At 37.9% G+C, this 23623-nt stretch overlaps 2 protein-coding genes across 2 annotated transcripts in view; one reads left to right on the top strand and one right to left on the bottom strand.

Moving 5' to 3' along the window:
- Positions 1 to 14779, bottom strand: part of itfg1.L (integrin alpha FG-GAP repeat containing 1 L homeolog) — a 122229-nt gene extending 107450 nt beyond the window's left edge. The window contains 4 exon segments of the mRNA XM_041590232.1: positions 5603 to 5757; positions 7329 to 7404; positions 14463 to 14649; positions 14651 to 14779. Coding sequence (XP_041446166.1) covers positions 5603 to 5757; positions 7329 to 7404; positions 14463 to 14649; positions 14651 to 14779 — 547 coding nt within the window.
- A 20-nt stretch (positions 14780 to 14799) lies between these two features.
- phkb.L (phosphorylase kinase, beta L homeolog) overlaps positions 14800 to 23623 on the top strand; it is a 205584-nt gene continuing 196760 nt past the window's right edge. The window contains 2 exon segments of the mRNA XM_041590233.1: positions 14800 to 14937; positions 23199 to 23360. Of these exon segments, the coding sequence (XP_041446167.1) occupies positions 23291 to 23360 (70 nt within the window). The 5' untranslated portion in view covers positions 14800 to 14937; positions 23199 to 23290.

The following is a 23623-nucleotide window of genomic DNA, read 5'->3' as shown; positions in this document are numbered from 1 at the left end:
CACTGTACACAAATAAAAAAAGCACAAATAATATTTTTTCACCAAAACAACAGGTATCAAACATTTTGTAGCCTTATTTTTGGCTTCCAATCGTAAACATAATAAAGCATTTACATGTTCATTTTTTTTGCTTTTTTTAGTAAAAACATGAAATATTTTTGCGTGAAAATGGTACAAAACATGATGGGATACAGGTTTTTTGGTACTCTGTGTAATACTGCAGTCTATCAGAATGATGATTCAGATTTAAAGGGCAAGAAAAACCAGGAAATGAAAATGCCATTATTCATTTAGTCCGCATTTCAGAAAATCCAGCACCAATTCTATAAACTTTATGAACGAATAGTTTCTACTTGCCCTGGGGAATGTAGGTTGTGCAGGGAATCAGCATAAATAACCTACTACTGATATCAATAGAATAGTTTGAAGGTAGATGGCGAATAGTCATGTAAAATGTTTTTACCCCAAGAATTCAACAGCCTGCACTTTCAGTGATAATGGCATGCTTTGGGCTATCTGCAATCAAGTCAATTAGAAGTGACGCACATTAATTGGCAGTGTTTCTCCTCTGATACATTTTATGGGAAAAGTATGGAAGGCAAAACACCTTTTGGTCCAATAGCCATAAAAGTATCAGCAGTACAGAACAGACTGTTCAGGCTTGATAGGTTTAACTGTTATAACATTTTATCTGACTTGTTTCAAACAGCTTATCTTAATTAAATTACAGAAAGTACGGGCATTGTATGTCCAAAACTTAAGACCGAGGGACATTTATTCATGTAAAAAATCTTTCCTTACAAACACAGTTCCAGTTTGTTGCAAAAGTAAAGTTTTCTTTAGCATGCAGTGCAATAGCATTCCAATGTAAACATCTGTAATTTGCCAATAAGCAACGTTTATTCATTTAAGTTGAATCCAACAATTCAATATTTATTTTTAAAAAGGCTATTTCTTTAAAGAAACACATTCATTTTACTAAAAATGGTCCGCTGTAATATGCATCATGTTTTTATCACCAGATTTTAGTAGGGGTGGTGTCACACATCTTTAAAGTGACAGCAACATGTTTTAAGCCTTCACAAACCATGTAAACAGGGTTGCCACCTTTTTGGAAAAAAATACCGGTATATTCCTGTATATTTACATTGGGGTCAAGCATAATTTTTACCGGTCAGGCAGGTAAAATACCGGCCAGGTGGCAACCCTACATGTAAACCAGGATCCATGATCATAGCGCTGAATGTTTTTTTTTTTTTATAAAACTGCATATTTCAGCTAGCAAATCTGTCTGAAGTTACAAATGCTGAACAATGGATGCAAGATTTCTCACACTCCAGTTGTTATAGATAAAACTGCCAGCATCCACAGCAAATCTAACTAGCAGTTAGATAGTAAGAGTTTACAAATACAAGAGGTCCTCTTCACTCAACTCATTATCAATATATGAAGGACATTGAAACATTTTGTGCCTTAAGCTACTAAAAATGCCTTCCTCTTCAAACAAAACAGGGATTGTTTGTCCATATATTGCAATATATTTAAGATGGCCAACTACAAAGGGGCAAATTTACTAAAGGGTGAAGTGGCTAACGCTAGCGAAAATTCGCCAGCATGACGTCATTTTGCCACTTCGCCGATTTACTAACAGGTGCTGGCGTAAATTTGCTAGCGAAGTGTATCTACTCTAGCGCTACTTCGCACCCTTACGCCAGGCGAAGTTGCGCTCTGGCGAAGGGCCGTAACTATGCTAATTCACTAAGTTGTAGATTTTCGTGAAGGTTACCTCTTGCAACAGACTTTACTTTGCCACCTCAGACCAGGCGAAGTGCAATAGAGTAGATAAGGATGGTCCAAAAAAACTTTACATTTTTTCTAAGTCCCAAAAAAACGCTGGCGTCTTTTGCTTTGCATAGGGTGATTTTTTTTAGGGTACCCTCCATCCCCCTACATTTGATAACATATGGCACCTAAACTATACTGTGGGCACATGTGTAGTGCATTAGAACACATTTATAGAGGTTCACTGGCCTTGTGTAGTGTAATGTGTTTGCTGCTGCATATACGGCCATTGTACTGTAACTGCACGCCGTATGCAAATTTGCCATCACTAGCATAACTTTGAACCACTGATCATAACATTGCTAGCACAACTTCGCAAACGATCGGTACCTTGTGCGCAACTTCAGATCTTCATTAATTTTTTGTTCTTTTTTGTTTGTTATAGATAGTAAGAGTTAAATACAGAGAAAAAAAATGAACAGAAAAGCTAAATGCAAAACTTCTCCCTCAATTTAATAAAAATGGTAAAGGTGATCTCCTTTAAGTCCCAGTCACATAGAGTTCTCCTCAATATTGAAGTGATCTGCCTGATGCATCCGGCCTTTGCTGGTGCTGAACTGACTATAGAATCAATTCACCATAAGTCAATACCAAATACAGAGAATTTACTGCAGCACTCTAAATTGGCTAAAGTGCTAAATGACAATTTTTTGATGTATATAGAAATGTCTAAATTTCAGGCCTCACTTTGCACTATATTATGCTTGCATGCCTGGCAACTTCTATTTCTACTTGTCTTTTCTAAGCCAGGTGAATTCACTGGGTCCAAAATGTTAGACATTAGCCAGTGAATCCAATTATTATGTTTTCTCCAGGATCATTGCTGCATTTATGGAAAACAATGCACCATCCTGAGGGGGAAATGAAATCAGTACAGAATACGCATCTTACATTATTCACAGGCATTCCTACTAAGGCATTACACTTGAGCATGTGTAGCAGAGCATAATAAAAACTGAAATTGTTAGTGTGAGGTGGGCAATATCGGGCTAATCCGATCGTGGGCCCTAGGGCCCAATGATCGGATCCTAACGGTGGCTTTATGGGCGGTCAGATCGCAGGACCGCATCAACAAACAGTTGCGGCTGCGATCCGTCAGGATTTTTAGTCCCATCCGATCGAAATAGATCTCGATCGGGAAAGCCCGTCGGGGGGGCCCCATACACGGGCCAATAAGACTTGGTCTGTCGGCAGCTTCTATCGGCCCCTGTATGGCCACCTTTAGTCTAATTTTTCACCGTTCTAAAGCAGCTCTTGGAAGGGGGGTCACAGACTCTCTAAACTGTTCTAAATTGAAACATTTAGTTGATACATTTCTTATCTTTAGCACTGCTGAGCAGACTCCCTGGGTTTCATTAAAGACAGCTGTTAGAAATTATAGAATAGTTGCTAATACTCCAGAGATGCTGCTGAGAAATGCAAAATTGTAACAGTTCAGAATCTGCACCTGAATTACAGAGCTGCCAGATTCAAACACCAGAGACAAGAACATTCAACTTTAAACTTAGATTTTGTAAAAACGGTAACAAATAAAAAATGGGAAGCAATTGAAAAAAAAAACTTTATTTCTGGAGAACAATCTAAAAACAACTGAACTGAAAAAGTGTTTGGAAGGTGAACAACCCCTTTAATAACCTGTTCAACAGAAACTTGTGTTTGAGTCACATAGAGGAGGACATAAAAGTGTGCATTCATAGAGTAGGCAACTACTACAAGGATGCATAGAAAACCTTATCAATGTCCTAGGGCTCCTCCTGTCAGTCCACCCACCTAGTTTATTATTTTTGCTTTTCTAGTTTCTTAAATGGTTGTACTCCTCTTGCAGATTGTCCTGTGAACTTCCTTATCTATGAAAGACACAGTCCTCCAGCCATAATTACTGACAGCCCAAATGAACGGCCTGCAGTCCTTTTTAAGGGCTACCAGTAAGGGCAGAGACACACAGCAGTGTGTGTCTCTACCTGAGACACACAGGATGTATTGTCCCCTGTTTAAAGGAACAGTAATGTAAAAAAAAAAGTGTTTTAAAGTAATGAAAATATAATGCACTGGTAAAACTGCTGTGTTTGCTTCAGAAACACTACTATTGTTTATATAAATGCTGCTGTGTAGCAATGGGGGCAGCCATTCAATGGAGAAAAGGCTCAGGTTATACAGCAGATAAAGCAAATAAGCTCTGTCTGACGAATGGTGTTGTCTTTTATCCACTAGTTAACCTGTGCTATATAGCCGTTTTTGAATTTCCGCCATTGCTACACAGCAGTTTGTTTATATGAACTTTAGTAGTGGTTCTGAAGCAAACACATCAGTTTTACCAGTGCAGGGCAACCGTACATGATATTTTCATTACTTTAAAACACTTACATTTTTTGGTGTTACTGTTCCTTTAACCTCCTTCAGCTCCAGTAAAAAAAACATGGTTGCTAGGCTAATTTGGACCCTAGCAAACAAATTACTGAAACTGCAAACTGGAAAGCTGCTACATAAAAAGCTAAATAACTCAAAAACCATAAATGATAAAAAAAGAAAAACAATTACAATTTCTCCCAGAATATCATTCTTTACATCATACTAGAAGTTAACAACCATTTTAATGAAAACAGCAAGGCAACATCAACCTGCTACAAAAAGCAGAGGCAATGCATAGATGGATCTGAAACTTGAAAATAAAGGAACTCCCTAATAAAATCTATGGACACAAGTGCAAAGATGCAGATGTATTTCCCACCATTGTTTGTTCAGTAAGTGCAGTGGCAATATATGTCAAAATAAAATAATGTTGAACACATTAAAATACTGCATTATAACTCAACAGTTAAGAGCCTGGATACGTGGAAATACCCCCAATCTGTCAGAAGTCATATTATATATTATATCTAGTTGTGGTAAAGGTATTATGGAGATATTGTGCATCATTTTAGAATAATGTTTTGTCTCAATGCCCAACTGGAGGTGTACAGGCCAAATATATATTTATTTAATGCCCCTAGTATGCTTATGACTTCTTCATATGACATCAGAATTTAAATATAATCTGGCACTCAAACACGTGAAATGATAAGAAATATCAAGCTGCCCATCAATTATTTAGAATATTTATTTAAAAATTTAAAACAAACAAGTGGTTGACATTTTTAATGACATAATATTCCTTAAAGGGGACCTGTCACCCTAAGAAATAATTTCAAATTCTTTTCTATCATGTTAGTAGAGCAAAATAAACTTTACTTACACTGTATTTATTATTTGAGTTTTGTTTCCTTCTGTCTTGGAATTATACAATCACAGCAAGCAGGCAGCAGCCATTTTGTGGACATGGTTATTAAGGGAAATTGTGTATCACCCCAAAATCTTGTGTATGCACCAGAATGGGGGACCTAATGTCCATGTGCAGTGCCCTACACAATTATAGAGCCTGAGGAGGGAAGGGGGAATGTGAGGAGAGCAGTGACATGTAGGACATTCTGAATGGAATGTGAAAGTAATTGACTGCCCCTCCTCTATGCCACGGGCATAGAGGCGGGGCAGGTAATATTTGATTGGCAGTTTAGACATTTAAACACCTTTATAACAGGTATGGATGTTTTAATGAAAAAAAACATTTGGGGTTTCATATTTAATTTGCAAAGGACTTTCATTATGCAGCTTTTTATGTGTAGGTGACAGGTCCACATTAAAAAACAACCTGGTGGCAGTGCATAAAGGGGATTCTAAATAAAAGAAAAGTTTGGAATAAAATAAGTTAAAAGAGTATACTTACTCAGGGTCTGATTCAGTCCCCAGTAAATTACAGCAGTTAGAGGAACATTATTATTATTAACTTTATCCTTTGGGATAGTGGTCAGCAAGACATCCATCTGAGAATCACCATCATAATCTCCAGGAACCACACTTGTTATTACTACATTTTCACTCCTGAAATACAATACACAAATAAAATTGTATTAGACTATCGTGCTTCCAATATGCAGCAACAGTGTTTGAGTCCAGTTTATAAATTTAAAAAAAAAAAAAAAAGGGTAAAATTTGTGTATGGGGAGCATACCAACAGAAGGCTTACCAGAGCAGAATTTAAGAATATATAGCAGCTGTTCTCCTTAGTTCACATTATTCTGCACCTATGGTAAAAGCTACAGGGCTAGTGGTACACATTGCTTGTTTATCGGAGTATAAATGCAGACCAAGAAACAGCCGATCTGCCCACAGCTCGTTCCGCTGTCTGCAATGACAGTATGCAGCGACAAAGCACTGTATCAGCTGGTAGACAGGGGGCTCATTTAAAAACACTGGGCAAATTTGCACCCAGGCAGCGACCCATGGCAACAAATGTATGCCTTCATTTTTCAACCTACAGCTGGCTGAAAAAAGAAATTCTCAAGAAACAGCCATGTGTTGCTCTAGCCCTACCCACATTTTACTGCCAAAGTAAATAGAAATAAAAGGCCACAAAAACCAAATACTGAGTTAAACCATTAGATTCATGGCACACAAGCCTAAAAAATGCAGGCGGAGAATAGCCTGAACATGATAATGCATCAATAGAATCTGCCACCAGATTTCAGCCCAAAAATGTTCAAACGTTTCCAGCAGTGACACAAAAGAGTATATTTATCACTTAAGAGTGAAGTTATCAATGTATGAAATCCTTTGATAAATACTCCTTTCAAAATCCCATAGAAATGAATAGAGAATGGTGGAATTTCACTCTAGAACAGTGATCCCCAGCCAGTAGCTCTCCAACTCCTTGGTTGTTGCACCCAGTATCCCCAAAGCAGGTGCTTATTTTTGAATTCCAGTCTTGTAGGCAAGTTTTTGTTTCATAAAAACCAGATGCATTGTCTCCTGTAGGCTGCCAGTCCATATAGGGGCTACCAAATAGCTAATCACAGCACATTTGTGTCACTTTGAGGAACTTTTCTCATGCTCGTGTTGGCCTCCAACTTTTTTTACATTTGAATGTGGCTCACGGGTAAAAAAAAAAAAGGTTGGTGACCCCTGCTCTAGAGGATTGTGGCCAGGGTCAGACCCCAGGAGTAATGGGGGCCCACCAGGACTGCCACATGAAGGCCCCTCCAGGCAGTCACCGGGGGCCCCCTCCCAGCTTCCCTCTGCGTGCACCTGCACAAACACCGGCGAGGCGTCTACACAAACGCCAGTGTGTCGCGCGCCTGCATAAACGCCGTTGAACCCTAAGCCCGCGCAGAAGATGACTTTTTTTAAGGGGGAGCCCAATCGGGAAAACATGGCTGGGCCGCTCCACTCCGACACTGACTGTTGCGACCTCTAACTTCACTCTTTGATAATTATACCCCATAGATTTTATGAATGCAAATAATAATTTGCATTAACAACTTTGGTCGCTTAAAATATACTTGAGGAAAATATACCTTGCGTGTTATGCCCCTTGATATTCAGTATAAAAGAGAAAAAAGTAATCAGTGGTTATAAAATCACAGTCAATTCAATATGTGCTTATTAATACTTACTTGAGTGAGAGCTTGACTTTTGGATTAAAGTATGGAGTCCCCTTCAGGTCAGCTAAAAAAATCCACAGCTCATTTCCTACAAAAACATGTGGGGAAAAAACATTAGAAGCACATATACTATTATTAATTTAAATCATAGATAAAATACAGCAGACTTTGCTCCTAAATAAATAATTATGTAAAATATTAAGAACGTTTAATTGCCCACACAGGACAAGCATATATAACTGTATAAATAATCGTATATATAGAATAATGAATAATTTGCCTACAAAAATACATTTATAGTGATCAAAACAAGGACACACTTTTCCTTGTCTTATTTAACTTTAGGTTATAGACCAATGGGGGCTTTGAGATCTTGTGGTCTGTAAATATAAATAAATAAGGTTGCAACACCAAAAATAACATTTTGCCTAATGTAAGAGGATACGGTTACTACTAAAGTAGATGTACAGGTCAAAGATTTTATTTAAAAGTGATATCTGCCTATACCATCCTATTGAACTGCTGTTTCTGACTTTTGAAACAATGTAGCAGAAGTCAACAGATAAACAGATCTATGTACAAGCATGCAAGGTATTGTGAGAAATAAAAACTTGGCTGACTTCTGGTACATTCAGTGTTTTACCCAGAAAATAAAAGTAGCGGCAGGAAAAAATAGATAATCACCTGCCTCCTTCAGCTCTTCTGCCCTCTAAGGTTATTGCAGCTGGTAGGACCGTGTGCTTCTGCAAAAAAAAGCATGCAGTCCTACCAGCATCTGAAAAAACAATTCTAATGGTGCGTGCAGTGGGTGTGAAAGGAGCCAGGTGTTGGGTGAAAAAAATTCTAGGTGATGCCAGAAAAAGGAGCCGAGGGAGATCACTGCATTTGTTTTCAAGGGTCAGAATTAGCAGTGTAAAAAAGGAGCAGAGTTTACAATTACAAATAAGTTTAAATATCCAACAATTTTTATATGTATAATGGAAAGTTGCTTATACTTTCTTTCACTAGGCAAAATTTTCATTATGGATTTATATTCCACATCACAAAAACTGTTTTTGGCATGATTAAAAAGAATGTAATTGGAAGCATCTTCCAATATACAATCATTACACATTTTAAATGGTTTTAAAGTTAGGCATACAAGTAGTTTCAACAGAAAACAGTGTTTATTTATCTCTTTCTTTTCTCTGGGTCTGACTCGAAAAACAATATAGCAGGCTTCAGGAGTCATAAAAGACAGAGCAAGTAGAGAAAAAAAAATGTAAACATACATTTATACATACATTTATACTTTGATAGCAATTACATTTACAAATAATTTAAAGCCATGATAAATCTGCAATTAATGTATAATGTAGAGTTACTTTCACCAAGCGAAAATAGTTTTTGGATGGAGGATGCCTTAAATATTTAATAGAGACATTCAAGTCCATCAGAATAGGCTGAATTATTAACACAAAGGAGGGAATAGCAATTACCCTTTCTATGACACTGGTGTCATTTCTGTTCAAATTACAAAAACATAAATATGTGGTAGAGACTATCATGTGATCTGTACCTTAAAGGGGAGGTTCACCTTTAAGGTAACTTTTTATATGTTATAGAATAGCCAATTCTAAGCAACTTTTCATTTGGTCATCATTATTCATTTTCTATAGTTTTTTAATTATTTGCCTTCTTCTGCTGACTCTTTTGCAGCTTTCAATTGGGGGTCACTGAGTCCATCTAAAAACAAATTCTCTGTAAGGCTACAAATGTATTATTATTGCTACTTTTTATTACTCTATTTTTCTTCTATTCAGGCCTCTCCTATTCATATTCCAGTCTCTTATTCAAATCAATGCATGGTTGCTAGGGTTATCTTGGCCCTAGCAACCAGATTGCTGAAATTACAAACTGGAGAGCTGCTGAATAAAAAACTAAGTAACTCAAAAACCACAAATAATGAAAAATGAAAACCAATTGCATACTGACTCAGAATATCCCTCTCTACATCATACTAAAAGTTAATTTAAAGGTGAACAACTCCTTTACTGGATCAGTCATACTGATCGAGCTTGATCAATAATCCAACCACAAATGGAAGAAAAAGTCAGGTATGATGCCCAGTTGGTCCTTACCAAGACCCGTGTATTGACTGCATCATCCCAAATCAGATTTGGAGTAAGCAAGTTACAAACCGAAAACCAGCTTGTTACACCTGATATAACAGATGTATTTAAAATCTATTGAAGATATAACAGATGTAGTGAAAATCTAACCTATTAGTATAAAAAATATCCAGACCAAATTTGTACAAAAAAAAAAAAAGTGAAGCAAAGATCCGGGCATAGTATCATTTTTCAAGAGGTGTGAGACTAATTTGTGGCAGTCAGAGCAGGTAACTACATTTGGCATTAGGGTTCTATTTCAAGTTGGTACTATCAGCCAGGGACTACTGTGCAAACTGTATAGGCCCAAGCATTCAGAGGTCTCTAACCAGTGGGCACCAGTTCCTCTCTCCCTTGTCCTGAAACCTGCACTTTACACTCAGCTTCTGCAACAACTCAACACCCACCTCAGCCCCTCGACTTCCAATATTTTGCTTGATTTTCTCCCCATGAACCTAAGAGTAAGATAATATACAGCTTGGTCAAGCACATTAACTCCACTCATCTGGCTGTTAATTTCTTTATAAGATAATAACCATGCCTATCCTCCAAGCATGTGTCGCTAGGGTTGCATACCTCCCAATATTTTGGAAATAGAAAGAGGGACAAAAAGATTTGGTGCATGGAGCACTGTGAATTTTTTTGACCACACCCATTTTTGTGCCCACATCCCCTAATTACCATGTCCATTTTACATAATTTGTCAGGTTATGAAAGTTTGAACACATTTATGTGGTTTTTATGCGTTAAAACAGTTTTGCTAATGAAGGTGAATTGCCCTTTAAGCTGCAAGTCAGTTTCCCCATCAGTCCTGCGTATCTTAAATAGTTACAATTGTTTCTTTGCTTATCTTAAATTGTTACAAAAATATCTAAGTGTATGTATTTTGGGCTCTCTGCCAAAAGCCAATTAAGTTAGAAACATTGTACCTTTTTCTGGCTGTTCAGTGCAGGAGATCAAAGAGAAAGTCAGGACATTCCAGTAAAAAACCTGGGACTGCAGGCTGTGCTGTCAAAATGGAGACTGTCCTGCGATAAATGTGACAGTTGGGAGGTATGGGGTTGCCACCTGGGCAGCTTTTAACTGGCCCAGTTGATGCAAAATTACAATTTATGCTAGTAGGGAAGAAAACAGTTTTTTTCTAGGTGGCAACCCAATGTGTGGCTTTAGTTAACTAAATGCCATCACCAGTTTATTGAGTGAAAATCAGAAGTGCAATGGGGAAAAATGCATATTTAGGTGACAATGGGTTCTGACAATGCTATTCCAGCTGTACAACACCAGTGGAGAATACCCCCAAGCATTATGAGTAAGAAATGCAACTAATCTAAATGATTGATGAATTAAAATGATGGCCTGGTAGAGTTTATACAACAGGCTGGGAAATGGGATCACAAGCAATAATACAGAATGACCTAGCAATACATATTTTAATGGACCAATAAGTGTAGACTAGAAAATTCAGAGAGCTAGATTGGTGACAGCAGAAACTTCAGCTAGGTGACAGCAGATCATCCTTTTCACCCATTGAGAAATACTCCTCTAAAAATCCAATAGAAATTAACAAAAATTGGTTGAGTTTTACTGTGGTGAGCTCATACTTTGGTAAATCTGCCCCTTATTCTTGATTACAGTACTTAAAGAAACAGTAACACCAAAGTGTCTTAAAGGAATGCCACTATATACAGTAATGTACTGTTGTCCTGCACTATTAAAACTGGTGTGTTAGCTTCAAAAACACAACTATAGTTTATATAACCAAGGTTCTATGCAGCCATGGAGGCAGCCATTCAAGCACAGGATACACAATGGATAACATAAGTTTTGAAGCATCCAATTGTATACTATAGAGCTTATCTGTTATCTGCTGTGTATACTTTGCCTTTTCTCCCTCTGTAGCTGCACCCATGGATACACAGCAGCTTGTTTATATAATCTATTGAATAGTTTTCAAAGTGAACACATCAGTTTTAAAGGGTGGTTCACCTTCAAACAACTAGTTGGTTTCAGATAGATCACCAGAAATAACGACTTTTACCAATGACTTTCTATTCTCTATGTGTGACGGTTTTTCTAATATTGAAGTGTAAAGTGTGATTTTTCTCCTTCTGAAGCAGCTCTTGGAGGGGGGTCGCTGATCCTGTAAACTGTTTTAAAAGGATACATTTAGTTGATACATTTCTTATCTTTGTCCCTGCTGAGCAGAATCTCTGGATTCATTACAGGCAGCTGTTAGATACAATTGTTGCTAATACTCCAGAGATGCTGCTGAGAAATGTATCAACTAAATGTTGCAAAATTTTAACAGTTTAGAGTCTGCGCCTGAATTAATGAACTGCCAGACTCAAACACCAGAGACAGGAAGGTTCACCTTTAAACTTAGATTTTGGAAAAAACTTAAAAAATAAATAATGGAAAGTAATTGAAAAAAGTCTTTATTTCGGAGGAACAAACTAAAAACAACTGCATTGAAAAAAAGTGTTTGGAAGGTGAACAACCCCTTTAACAGTGCAGCATCACAGGACATTATATTTTCATTACTTTCACAGACTTTCATTTGTTGGTGTTATTGTTCCTTTAATTCCAAGGTGACTCTTTTCTATACTTGGTTCCTCACTGTCTATCATTCACTTTCTACGCCATCTAATCAACTTTACTGTGAACATCATGGGAATGTAATGGCAATAGAAATCTGCAAGTGACAAATAATACATTTGCAAGACAGGTAGACTGCCAAGCAAAGAAATCTTATTCTGGCATAATTTACGTTCTTTTGCATAAATAACCGCATTTGTGTTTTATTCACTAGATGCAATGCAGTCGAAGGTGTAAACACAACCTGCTAAAGGAACCCTGGAATTATGGCCAGTTCCAGCCTACATCAGATAATTCCATGGTTCCTTTGCATGCATATGCACAATTCATCTGAGCAGGTTGGGCAGGCACAATGGCACCTCATGCAATTAGATATGAATAATTATAAAATAAGAACCCTAATTCATAACTGCTCATCTATGTGTCCAATTTATCAATTTAATTTAACTTGTGCTTAAGTTTGTAAATGAGCCCCAATAGGACATTAGGTAATGTAATAACAAGAACTATGAGAAGAATATACTTTCAATACCGTTTTTAGGAGTTTCCTTTATTCTGGAAGTTAGCTTTAGAACTGGAAAAGAAATATTAACTGAACAAAAAGCAGTCAATGGTTTTCACAAACCACCACCCTATATGTAAACATGTATCTGGATGAGAGATGCAGGAAGCATCCTGGAACAGGATTTTTGTTAGACTGATCAGCACAGTGGAATTTATGGGCAAGAGCATAAATACACAGTGAGGCTTTCTAATTAGGCTGATGTTTTCTTCACTGGCATATTGGCGAGGATTGCCAAACAAGCAGATCTTCACTCGCTTTGACCACTAATAGATTAGGCCAAAATGGGGATGATCCAACCATTTGGCCTTTACAGTAACAAATGGATTATAATGGGAGCCTGAGAAGACCCATCAAGGAAGGTCCAAACCAATGCAACCAACTAGGCAGGATTTAATATTCCTGGGGGTGCATTGTTATTGTTACAAAAGCAAAAGGCAGTAAAAACCCTTTTCAACAACATAAGTTTAATTTACAGGACTTGTGCTAAAAATACTTCCTATTTCATGAGAAGCACAATCAAAACAAATCAGCAGTCTACCGAGATACCAATGTATCAGGAGCTTCTCACAAAGTAAAATTTGCTGGGGAAGGTCAGAGGTGTGTTTATACAGAGGTTTCAGAAAACAGAACTCAGTTTTCCATCAGCTGTGTTCAGCAGCTCTACTATATGGTTACATGATTAATAAGCAATTTTCGGCAGGGAGCTCCTTTCAGAAACCTTAATACAGTGATCCCCAACAAGTAGCTCGTGAGCAAGATGTTGCTCTCCAACCTCTTGGATGTTGCTCCCAGTGGCCTCAAAGGTGCTTATTTTTGAATTCCAGGCTTGGTGGCAAGTTTTGGTTGTATAAAAACCAGGTCCACTGCCAAACAGTCTCAATGTAGGTTGACAATCCACATAGGGGCTACTAAATGGCCAATTACAGCCCTTATTTGGCACCCTGGGAACATTTTCCATGCTTTTGTTGCTTCCCAACTCCTTTTACTTCTGAATGTTGCCCATGGGTTCAAAAGGTTGGGGATCCCTGCCCTAATATATCATGAGAGAAATAGTCAGGTGGAGGCTAGACAAAGGCAAAGAAATTAGGTGTAAAAGTATGAATGTGTTACATATCCCATGTAACTATATTTGATCAACATGTCAGCTATTTTATAAATTCATATCAATCCCATCATTAATACAGAAACTGAACATATGGGCTGGGAACTTAACAGCAAAACCAGAGCTCTATATTGCTATGTTCTTGTGGTCCTCCAGCTCCTGTTAAAGGGGTTGTTCACCTTTATGATAAATTTTAGTATGATGTAGATAGAGATATTCTGAGATAATTTGCAATTGGTTTTAATTTTTTATTATTTGCGGCTTTTGAGTTATTTGTCTTTTTTATTCAGCAGCTCTCCAATTTGCAATTTAAGCAAGCTGGTAGCTAAGGTCCAAATTACCCTAGCAACCGTGCACTGGTTTGAATATGAGACTGGAATATGAATAGGAGAGGCCTGAATAGAAAGATGAGTAATAAAAAGTAGCAATAACAATACATGTGTAGCCTTACAGAGAATTTGCTTTTTAAATGGGGTCAGCGACGCCCATTTGAAAGCTGCAAAAAGCTAAAACTATATAAAACTATAACAAATAAATGATGAAAAACAATTGAAAAGTTGCTTAGAATTGGCCATACTATAACATACTAAAGGTTAACTAAAAGGTAAACCACCGCTTTAAGAGGCTAGCATTCGGTGTTTTGTGGGGTATGATGGGAGATGTAGTCCAGTAACAGGCGAGCAGAAGCAATTTCTAGAACTGACAGAGTCAATGAATGGCTGTGAGCTACTAACCAGATCTGATGACGAACATGTCAGTCTGTTTATCTGCATTAAAATCCCCAAAAGCCGCAACTTTCCCGTAGGATTCGGAGCCGAATACATCAGCTGTAACATTTCGCAGTGACCCTAGTACCGGAGACCAGGATAAAAACAGCAAAAACGCTGTCACATACACCGACAGCTCCCAAACACCCATCACTTGGGTCCTGTCTAGAAGCTTTGCACATTCTACAGTACTTCCGGGTTTGGAGTGAAGTACGGCAAGACGCAAACATTTGCGTTCCACGGGCTGTTGGGTAGGGCGTTTGAAAGCAGAAGTTGCGTTCCATTGGCTCGCAGGAGCGGTGTAGTGTATGGCAAAGCCCAGAGTGAACAGTAGCTCTTGGAGTTGTGTGTTGCAGGCTGGTCTGTCACTGGATTATGGCTCAGGTCCTGGCCGATGTTAGCTGGAAGGTGCTCGAGTTAAGGGCCAGATCTAAACGCTCAGGTTTGACATCCTCTAAACTTGCATGCACTAGTGTTGAGTGTTTATATAATAAGTGCATCTAGTAGTAAACATGCAAATAACTCTCCAGGCTTGCTTGTGCCTCTTGGTCTGTTTCTTGCGAATTTCAACTATCTGTGCCTGTGATAGAAACTTATAGGTCACTTTCTTGGCTTACACTGCTTTGGCATATGTGGTTAGTATGGAGCCTGTTTGCTTGCACTGTAAGCATGGCTCACTGGGGAATGCTGGAAATGGCACAGGGCTAAGAATGTATACTCCTATGTATGACTCTGATGAAGTGTCAAGTCTTTTGACACGAAACGCGTTTGATGTAAATCCCCTCCTCTGTAACTTTTAAAGCGCAAGAATAAAGCCGAAAAATTTGATATTAAACATACCAGACTCCCGAATGCCTTGATCAGCGCTCCACAGCGGTAAATGTGATTGATCTAAGAATGTATATCAATGGAACCTGATTGTCGTTATAAAGAAATGTAGATCCAAAGCAATAACCTTGATGCTGGCTAATAGTGCAGTTAGAGAAAATAATAAACTTACACACTTATTTGGCTCTTGCATATTTAAGGCGAACAAAGAGATAACACCAGTGTTTGCTCAGTTTTTGTTTACATTACTCGTTTTTTAATGTCATTTTTGCATTCCCCCATGTCAGAATACTTTGGCTAGATAAAAAAATCATATCTCATCATAATTACCTGCTTTTCCTGAACTACATAAAATCTGGAAATGGGTTTCCAAGCCGCTGCCCTGAATGCTCAATGAATACGGCATGGTGTAGTTCAATTATAGACAACAGCCAAATTAGTAATCTCTTGGCCACAGTTGCTGGGAACCGTTGAAACAAATCTAAGGACAAGTTGTTCATTGAATATTGTGGTTTCCAATTAGCTGTAGCGACATATTCCTTTGGAGCAGATCTGGAGTAGGATTCAAACTAGGCCCTGGCATTTCAGGTACACAGAGGCCCAATCAGCCCAATAAATAGTTACTGTCTATGGTACATTACAGCAGCCCTTCTGGCATTTGCCAGAATCCACAGATTGCCAGTCAGGCCTGCTATGGAGTGTAAATTCAATATGATTGCTTGGATTTCTATAGTGGCCACATCTGTTGAAGTAATACGTCACAAGTTTTTTTGTCAAGTTTTTGGACCAATTGCACCACAATTGTAGCACGCTACTACACTAGTTTAACACAGACTGTCGGGTTGCCCAAATGCATATCTTATGTTACCTTGAGAAAAGCCCATATGTTTTATTCTACAATTTATGATTCAAACAGTAGGCCTGGCTGCAGTTAGTCTGTGGGTCGGCAATAAGAACAAACACTAAAGCTGGCCATAGATGCAAAGATCCGATCGTACGAATCATCGTACGATCGGACTTTCCCATCTCCCGACCCGCCACTAACCATTCAGATCAAAGTCTTACCAGTCAGATTAGTTAAAGAACAGATCAGCAATGTTCTGCCCCTGACAGCAATCATACGATATCTATGTCCAACCAAAGCTAGTGACAGTCTCCCACTGAAAATCGTACAATCGGCAATACACGCAGAGATATTATCGGCAGCCGACAGAAATTTTTTAACCTGTCCAATCGACCAAACGACCGATCTCCGCCGGACGAAAAATGTCGGGACTCTCCACACACGGTTCGAAAATCGTACGAATCCTCGATTCGTACGATCAGATCTTTGCATCTATGGCCAGCTTAACAAACCCTAAACCTATTAAATAATATCTCTTGCTTTCTGTTACTGTACACTGTAAGAGAATGCTTCTGAGGCACTGTGCTAATCAACACATATTCTGTTTTAATAGAATATATTTTAAATAAATGATCCCCTAAAGGTAAATTGTGCATTATCCATGAATACCATTAATTCTATAATTTGGTCCTTGTTCTTACACACCAGTTATAAGTTGCCTTTTTTAGGAGATATTAAATGTAAACTAGCAGGGGCATATACAGTTATTTTTAACCAACAGGTGTGCATGACAACCCTTCATCTGTTACTGAATTAGAGCACCCAGCATCTAGTACTTGGGAGTAGTGAAAGCAGGTATTACCCAAGAATAGCCGTTGGGCCGTATCAAGCAGCAAAATTTAATTAAATGCCACTTATGAGTTATTTCAGTGAATGGCCTATTCAGATGTCATAGAACTGAGATATATATATATATATATATATATATATATATATATATATATATAGATATATATAGATATATATAGATATATACATACATATATATATATATATATATATATATATATATATATATATACATATATATATACATATATATATATTTTTTTAATGAATATGAAATCGACCATTGGACATAACACCCATGCACAAAATAGTATATTGGTTCATTTCAAAGTAGCATTTGATGTACAGTATTTAGTGATTTTCTATTATCTTCTGTTAGCTCTATTTTTAAACTTGTTTAACAGGCAAATGTTCCTACTGTAATTAAAGGATTAAACTTCTGCATACCCTGTAGCTCTTAGTTCTGTTCATTTTAAGTAATGTAGATATGGGCAGCACAAGGCCAGAGCTGTAAATGTAATGTAATATTGTCCCAGCACTACACTTTAAATTATGGCTGGGCTGTGCAAACAAATCCAATGAAATTGTAAATTGCAGTCTGTTGAATTTGTGCCTCCTCTTAGAACCAGACGGTGCCTTTTAGCTGCTTCAAAATTGATTCCATTCAGTGTAAAACACCCAACTGTCACTGCTAGCCATTGTTTTGATTCCTTGTGCACACGTGTGCCAGACATGCCCCTCCCCCTTGCTATTTCAGGGCATTACAAGCTGTCCTGCTCTGGGGTGTGTGCAGATGGCCATAACCCTACCATGACCTCTGTTTCTTTTCTTTCCTGATGTGTGTATATATAACACTGGCTTATGCTGCACCTTTATATGAATGTCTTTTTATAGGCTGTTCTGTGGTGTGTCCTAATTTACCTTGCTTACCATGCCGTTTTCTTATTCTAAAATGCTGTTATGTGCACCAAAATAACCTACTTAATAGTTTTTTGTTATTATTCTTTATAGTGCAAACATATTTCCCAGTGCTTTGTAGACATTATACATTATTATTTTATTATTATTATTATTAACACGTATTTTTATAGTGCCAACATATTGCATAGCGCTGTAAAGTAAATGTGATTATACAATTAAATCACATGAATTATATGCATAGAACATATGGAGTTAAGGTGGCCATACACTATAAGATCCGCTCGTTTGGTGACATTGCCAAACGAGCGGATCTTTTCCCCGATATGCCACTAACGGCAGGGCTATATCAGGGGTAATCTGAACGTTCGGCCCTATGGCCGAACAATCGGAATACGATGAGCGCAATGGGCTCCGAAGCCTCCATACATGGGCAGATTAGCTGTCAAATTGGTCTAAATGACCGATATCGGCAGCATTATCTGTGCGTGTATGAAAACCTTTACATATACCACAATCAATACCGGTACAAAAGGTGAGGAAGGCCCTATGCAGAAACAGCTTACACTCTAAAGGGAGCCTCACAGCAGTGTTTATTATGGACTGGAGAGGTGACAGTCTCTGCAGGGGAAGGCCATCAGTACATCAGTAGCTTTTTTATGGAGAATTAGGAAATGGTTATTGCAATACCCTGCTGATACATTTTATAAATTAGATGAAACACCTGCCGGGGCCGGTATTACAAATTTAACGGCAATGTAGTTGCCGGTAATTTGTAATACACTTAAAAAAAGACCTTGGCACGCCCCCAATTTGCTCAGAACTTACCCTTTTTTTCAGGCTTCTGGCCATCGCGCATGTTGCCCCGCCCCTTCTGCATGATGGTGCGGGCCTCCGCCCCTTTTGCATCATCAACCGCCCCTTTTGTTCCCGCCACCCCTCCGACTGGTAACATTTTTTTTAGAAAAGTTGGCAACCCTAGGCATATATGTATAATGTATATTTAAAGGCACCTGCATCATGCACTATAAAGGAGTCTTTTGTTTAAATGGCTACATATGATATATGCAAATGGCCTGCAAACTCTGTACCTGCAACCTATGCAGTTAGGCCCCTCCTGTAACCTCCAAAAGTATGAAGCAAAGGGACAGTACAGGTATGGGACCCGTTATCCAGAATGCTCAGTACCAGGCACGCGGTCGCACACGTCAGAGCACTGGGGAACTGCGCGTGCTCCTCGGCAAGCAGCCGGACGGCAAGCTGCCCCAAATAATTTGCCACCGTAGGTCAGGGACTTTGTGGCCTCGCCACAAATCTGGGCCTGACCTTAAGTCTACTAGAAAATCGTGTTAACGTTAAATAAACCCAATAGGCTGGTTTTGCTTCCAATAAGAAATAAAGGGGTTATTCAACTTCCAAACACTTTTTTCAATTCAGTGGCTTTTAGATTGTTGTCCAGAAATAAAGACTTGTTTTCAGTTACTTTCATTATTTATTTTTATACTGTTTTTTACTGTTTAAAGTTGAAAGTTTGTGTCTCTGGTGTTTGAGTCTGGCAGCTCAGTAATTCAGGTGAGAACTCTAAGCTGTTACAGTTTTGCAAAATTTAGTTGATACATTTCTCAGCAGCATCTCTGGAGTATTAGCAACTATTGTATCAATTCTAACAGCTGCCTGTAATGAAACCCAGAGATTCTGCTTAGCAGGAACAAAGATAAGAAATGTATCAACTAAATGTATCCATTTAGAACAGTTTACAGGGTCGGCTACCCCCCCCCAAGCTGCTTCAGAAGGTGACACTTTGCACTTCAATATTAGAAAAACAGTCACACATAGAATATAGAAAGTCATTGGAAAAAGTCATTATTTCTGGTGATCTATCTGACAACTAGTTGTTTGAAGGTGAACCACCATTTTAATTATATCTTAGTTTGGCTCAAGTACAAGTTACTGTTTTATTATTACAGAGAAAAAGTGGATTATTTGGATAAAATGTTGTCTATGGGAGATGGGCATTCCATTATTCTGAGCTTTCTAGATAACGGGTTTCCGGATAACAGATCCCATACCTATATTTGTAGAACTTTACAATGAATTATGCTCCATAATTATTATTCTTTTTGCACATATTCAGAATGAGTTTAAATACACCACACTAACACCAGTAAAAAAAAAAATCAAAAGATTTGTGTTGAAAAGGACACATTTTTTAATAAGTGATGTATAAAATGTATACAGACGAAAAATCCCTATTTGTAGTTATTTATATCATAAAGCAGCAAGGGAGAATTACATTGCTTTCATGCTTGCTATTTTACTGTTATCTAGCTTTTAACTATAGATCTTTAGTTTGTAGATAAGCAGGGGGACTATCTAAAGCAAATATGGAGTAGCCTTGTTTAGCTCAAGAAATAACACTTTAATTTAAATAAACTCATGTCGAACAAGAGGTTATATGGCCCCTTTAAGGGCTAGTCCACACGGGGAGATAGCGCCGCGTTTGCGGTCGCGGCGACAAAGCGCCGCGACAGTCGCCGCGACCGGCGCAGGCGACAGTTTTGTATGGGCGCCTATGTAAAAACGCCTGTGCTAACCACACGAGGCGATGCGCTTTTCAACAGTCGCCTGAAAATGCCTCGCCAGGCTTTTTCAGGCGACTGAGATGCTTCATACATGTACTAGGTCACCAAACGAGTGGATCTTATGCCAACAGTTCGGTCATTACCTAGACAAGATTTTTAAACCAGTTTGATTGATACCTAGGCAACTTTAGGTCAGATATTAGTCCGATCTTATGCCCATTGGAGTGCTCCATACATGGGCAGATAAGTTGCTGACAGGGATTGAAGGAGCCAAAAATCTACCCATGTATGACCACCTAAAATGTTAAAAAAGAACATATACTATTTTAACTGTTGTACTTGACTTGTTTTTTTTTTGTTTACAATAGTTAACTTTCTCCTTCTGCTTAATTGCTCTTTTTCATGCACTAATGAGACACCAGAGACCAATTTATTAGTCAAACACTGACCTTGTAGGCCAGTGGTTTTTCTGCTGGGAAAGCAGTACAGTAAAATAATATAACCGTATTGCTTTTTCTCTTCGGAAAGTAAAAAAGACCACATAAAGTATAAGAAATGTGTAAATCCAAGCAAATAGGGTGACAGAAAATTATAGCATATAAATGCCTTGTTTTTCCTTTTGTTTTAACATTTTGAAACTAGGGGCCTGTTGATAAAGCTTTTTAAAATGTTGGCATAAAACAAGCGTTAAATTGCAGAGCTTTACAGCTTTATATTTTATACACCACCATTTTAAACCCTGCATTGCAATCTCTGTAATTATCCATTAATGCCTTTATGTATGTCATTATTTACGGGGGTATAGCTTGAATCCAAAAATACACCATCTAAAACCTGTCATGGTCATATAGGAGTAAGTTGCAGAGGTCACATTTCTGGATTAAAAAAAACTTTATTATACCCCGACCCTGGAAATAGTTTGAATCCAAAAATACACCATCTAAAACCTGTCAAGGTCATATAGGAGTCAGTTGCAGAGGTCCCTTGAACCATTTGAAGATGTTAATAGCCTGCATAATGTTTGTTTGTTTTTTTGGAGGGTTTGCCCTAAAACTCAAATAATTTGAGCGATTCAAGGTTTTTCCCATGAAAACTTGATTAATTTGAGTTTTCGGGTTTCGCAACTCGAACTCATAGAATCAAGTTTTTTTTGCATTCAAGTTTTTTCTTAAATAAAATACCATTCGAGATGGGAGTTCATTCAAGGTATAAAAAACTTCTAACATTCGACCTTTGATAAATAACGCCTTTAATGTCACCTCAGACTTGGTATAATCCATTAATATCTATAGGAAAAATGCAGGTGGTGAGAAAATTCTGGCATTAAAATCTTTGATTGCATACACAATTTTTAAAAGGTTAGCTGCTTTGCGGTAGGCTAAAATCAATGGATTTTACATGAAAATATCTGACAATTAGAATTATGTGGTGGTGTGTGGTGCATTTATATTTTATCACAGTCACAGCTTTATAAATTGGCCATTATAAGAGAACTGAAGCCTAAAAAATATATGGTTAGAAATGCTATATTTTATATATAGTATAGAAGTTTCTGTACCAACCTTTCAGCAGTCCTATTAAAATACTAATCAATAATGTCAAATTTGTCCACAGCAGCTCCCCATAGTGGATTTTTTTAGAGCATCTTTTGATTGGTAATTGCAATGCATATGATGTGCTAGAGTTCTGCAGTGGGTCGGTACCCGCGAGTTATCCGCAAAAAAAGCGTGCACCCTGCAGAATGAGGGGAGGATTTTCATGTGCGGGTATACCCGCTGGTCTGTGGGTCTGCAGGTTGTGGGTCGGGTTGCAGGTCTCATCTAAATTTCTTATCTTATACAATATTGTCTATATTTTACTCCTTTTAAAGTTTTACAAAACTTGTTTCTGCCCTGCCCACTTTTGATGACGTCACTTCTGGTTTGCAGCACCATCACTTCCTGTTTGATGGTGTTTGGCAGGTTGGGGGTCGGGTTGCGGATAAGGCAGCTGTGGGTCTGGGTCGGGTATCAGATCAATGTGGGTAAATATGCAGGTTGCGGTTCGGGTCTGCTCCGGATCTTAGAAAATGGTTCCGTGCAGGACTTTAATGTGTGCATCAAAGGATGTGGGTTGCTTCTGGGGGCATCTTTGAAGGTGCAGATCTTCAAAGATAAAGTGCTGTGTAGAGAATCCTTAAACAGAATCTTGAGCATTTTTAACCTAGTTGTCTTGTACCAGTTATTTACTGAATATTAAACCAAATGGCCTTTCTTAATTGTATCACTGTGGTTGTAATACAAAACCTCACTAGCCAAATTAATTGCATCCTATTCTGGTCTGCATGGTAAAGCATGGCATTGTAAGAATCAGCACCAGCTTGGTCATTTTAAATCAAAACCTCCAAAGGACAAACATAATTATAACTGTGAGAATGTAAGCTATTGGTTGTTTTTGTATGTAATCTTGTATGTTTAGTTTCTACACCCATTTATTGTACAGTGCTGCAGAATATGTTGGTGCTTTATAAATACAAGTTAATAATTTTTTCAAAAGACTTTATAAAGTAGCTTTCCTGAATCTTTTACCACCACAAAACATTCTATTTTGTGTGATGTATATCGTACTTCGTAACACATGCAAAATGTGTGTAATGTTTTCTTCCTTGTTTCTTCTTGTTTTTGTACTGACTTCATTTAACAGCTCTAACATTTTAATTTCACGGTGATTGCCCCTAACAACTACTAATCGAATGTGGGAATTGCTGTAGTTTAGCCTGAGAAGTTTGTGATTTGATGCAACCAATTGAAATGGCCAATACAGTCGACAAGGCGGTTTCCATCTCGCCAACATTCTTAAGGTCTGGTAAGTGAGCACAAACCCAACCAATCATTAATTTCAGATTTGTCGTGCCATCCTTTTGCATGTATTTTGCCTGTTTGATGAAGTTTTGGCTTTCAGGTTACAGTATATATGTGTATGTATGTGTGCTTATGTGTATGTTAAATTAACATTTGTTAAACAAGATTTGCAAAGGGAAAAGTAAGTATTAATACATGCACTTTGATAAAACATTGTGTCATCATTATTTACTCCCCTTTTTTCATCTTGTGTTCTTTTGTTATAAG

Source organism: Xenopus laevis, chromosome 4L (genome assembly GCF_017654675.1).
Source record: "Xenopus laevis strain J_2021 chromosome 4L, Xenopus_laevis_v10.1, whole genome shotgun sequence".
Classification (NCBI taxonomy): domain Eukaryota; kingdom Metazoa; phylum Chordata; class Amphibia; order Anura; family Pipidae; genus Xenopus; species Xenopus laevis.
Note: the sequence above shows the minus strand (reverse complement) of the source record. Positions and strands in the feature narration are given on the sequence as shown.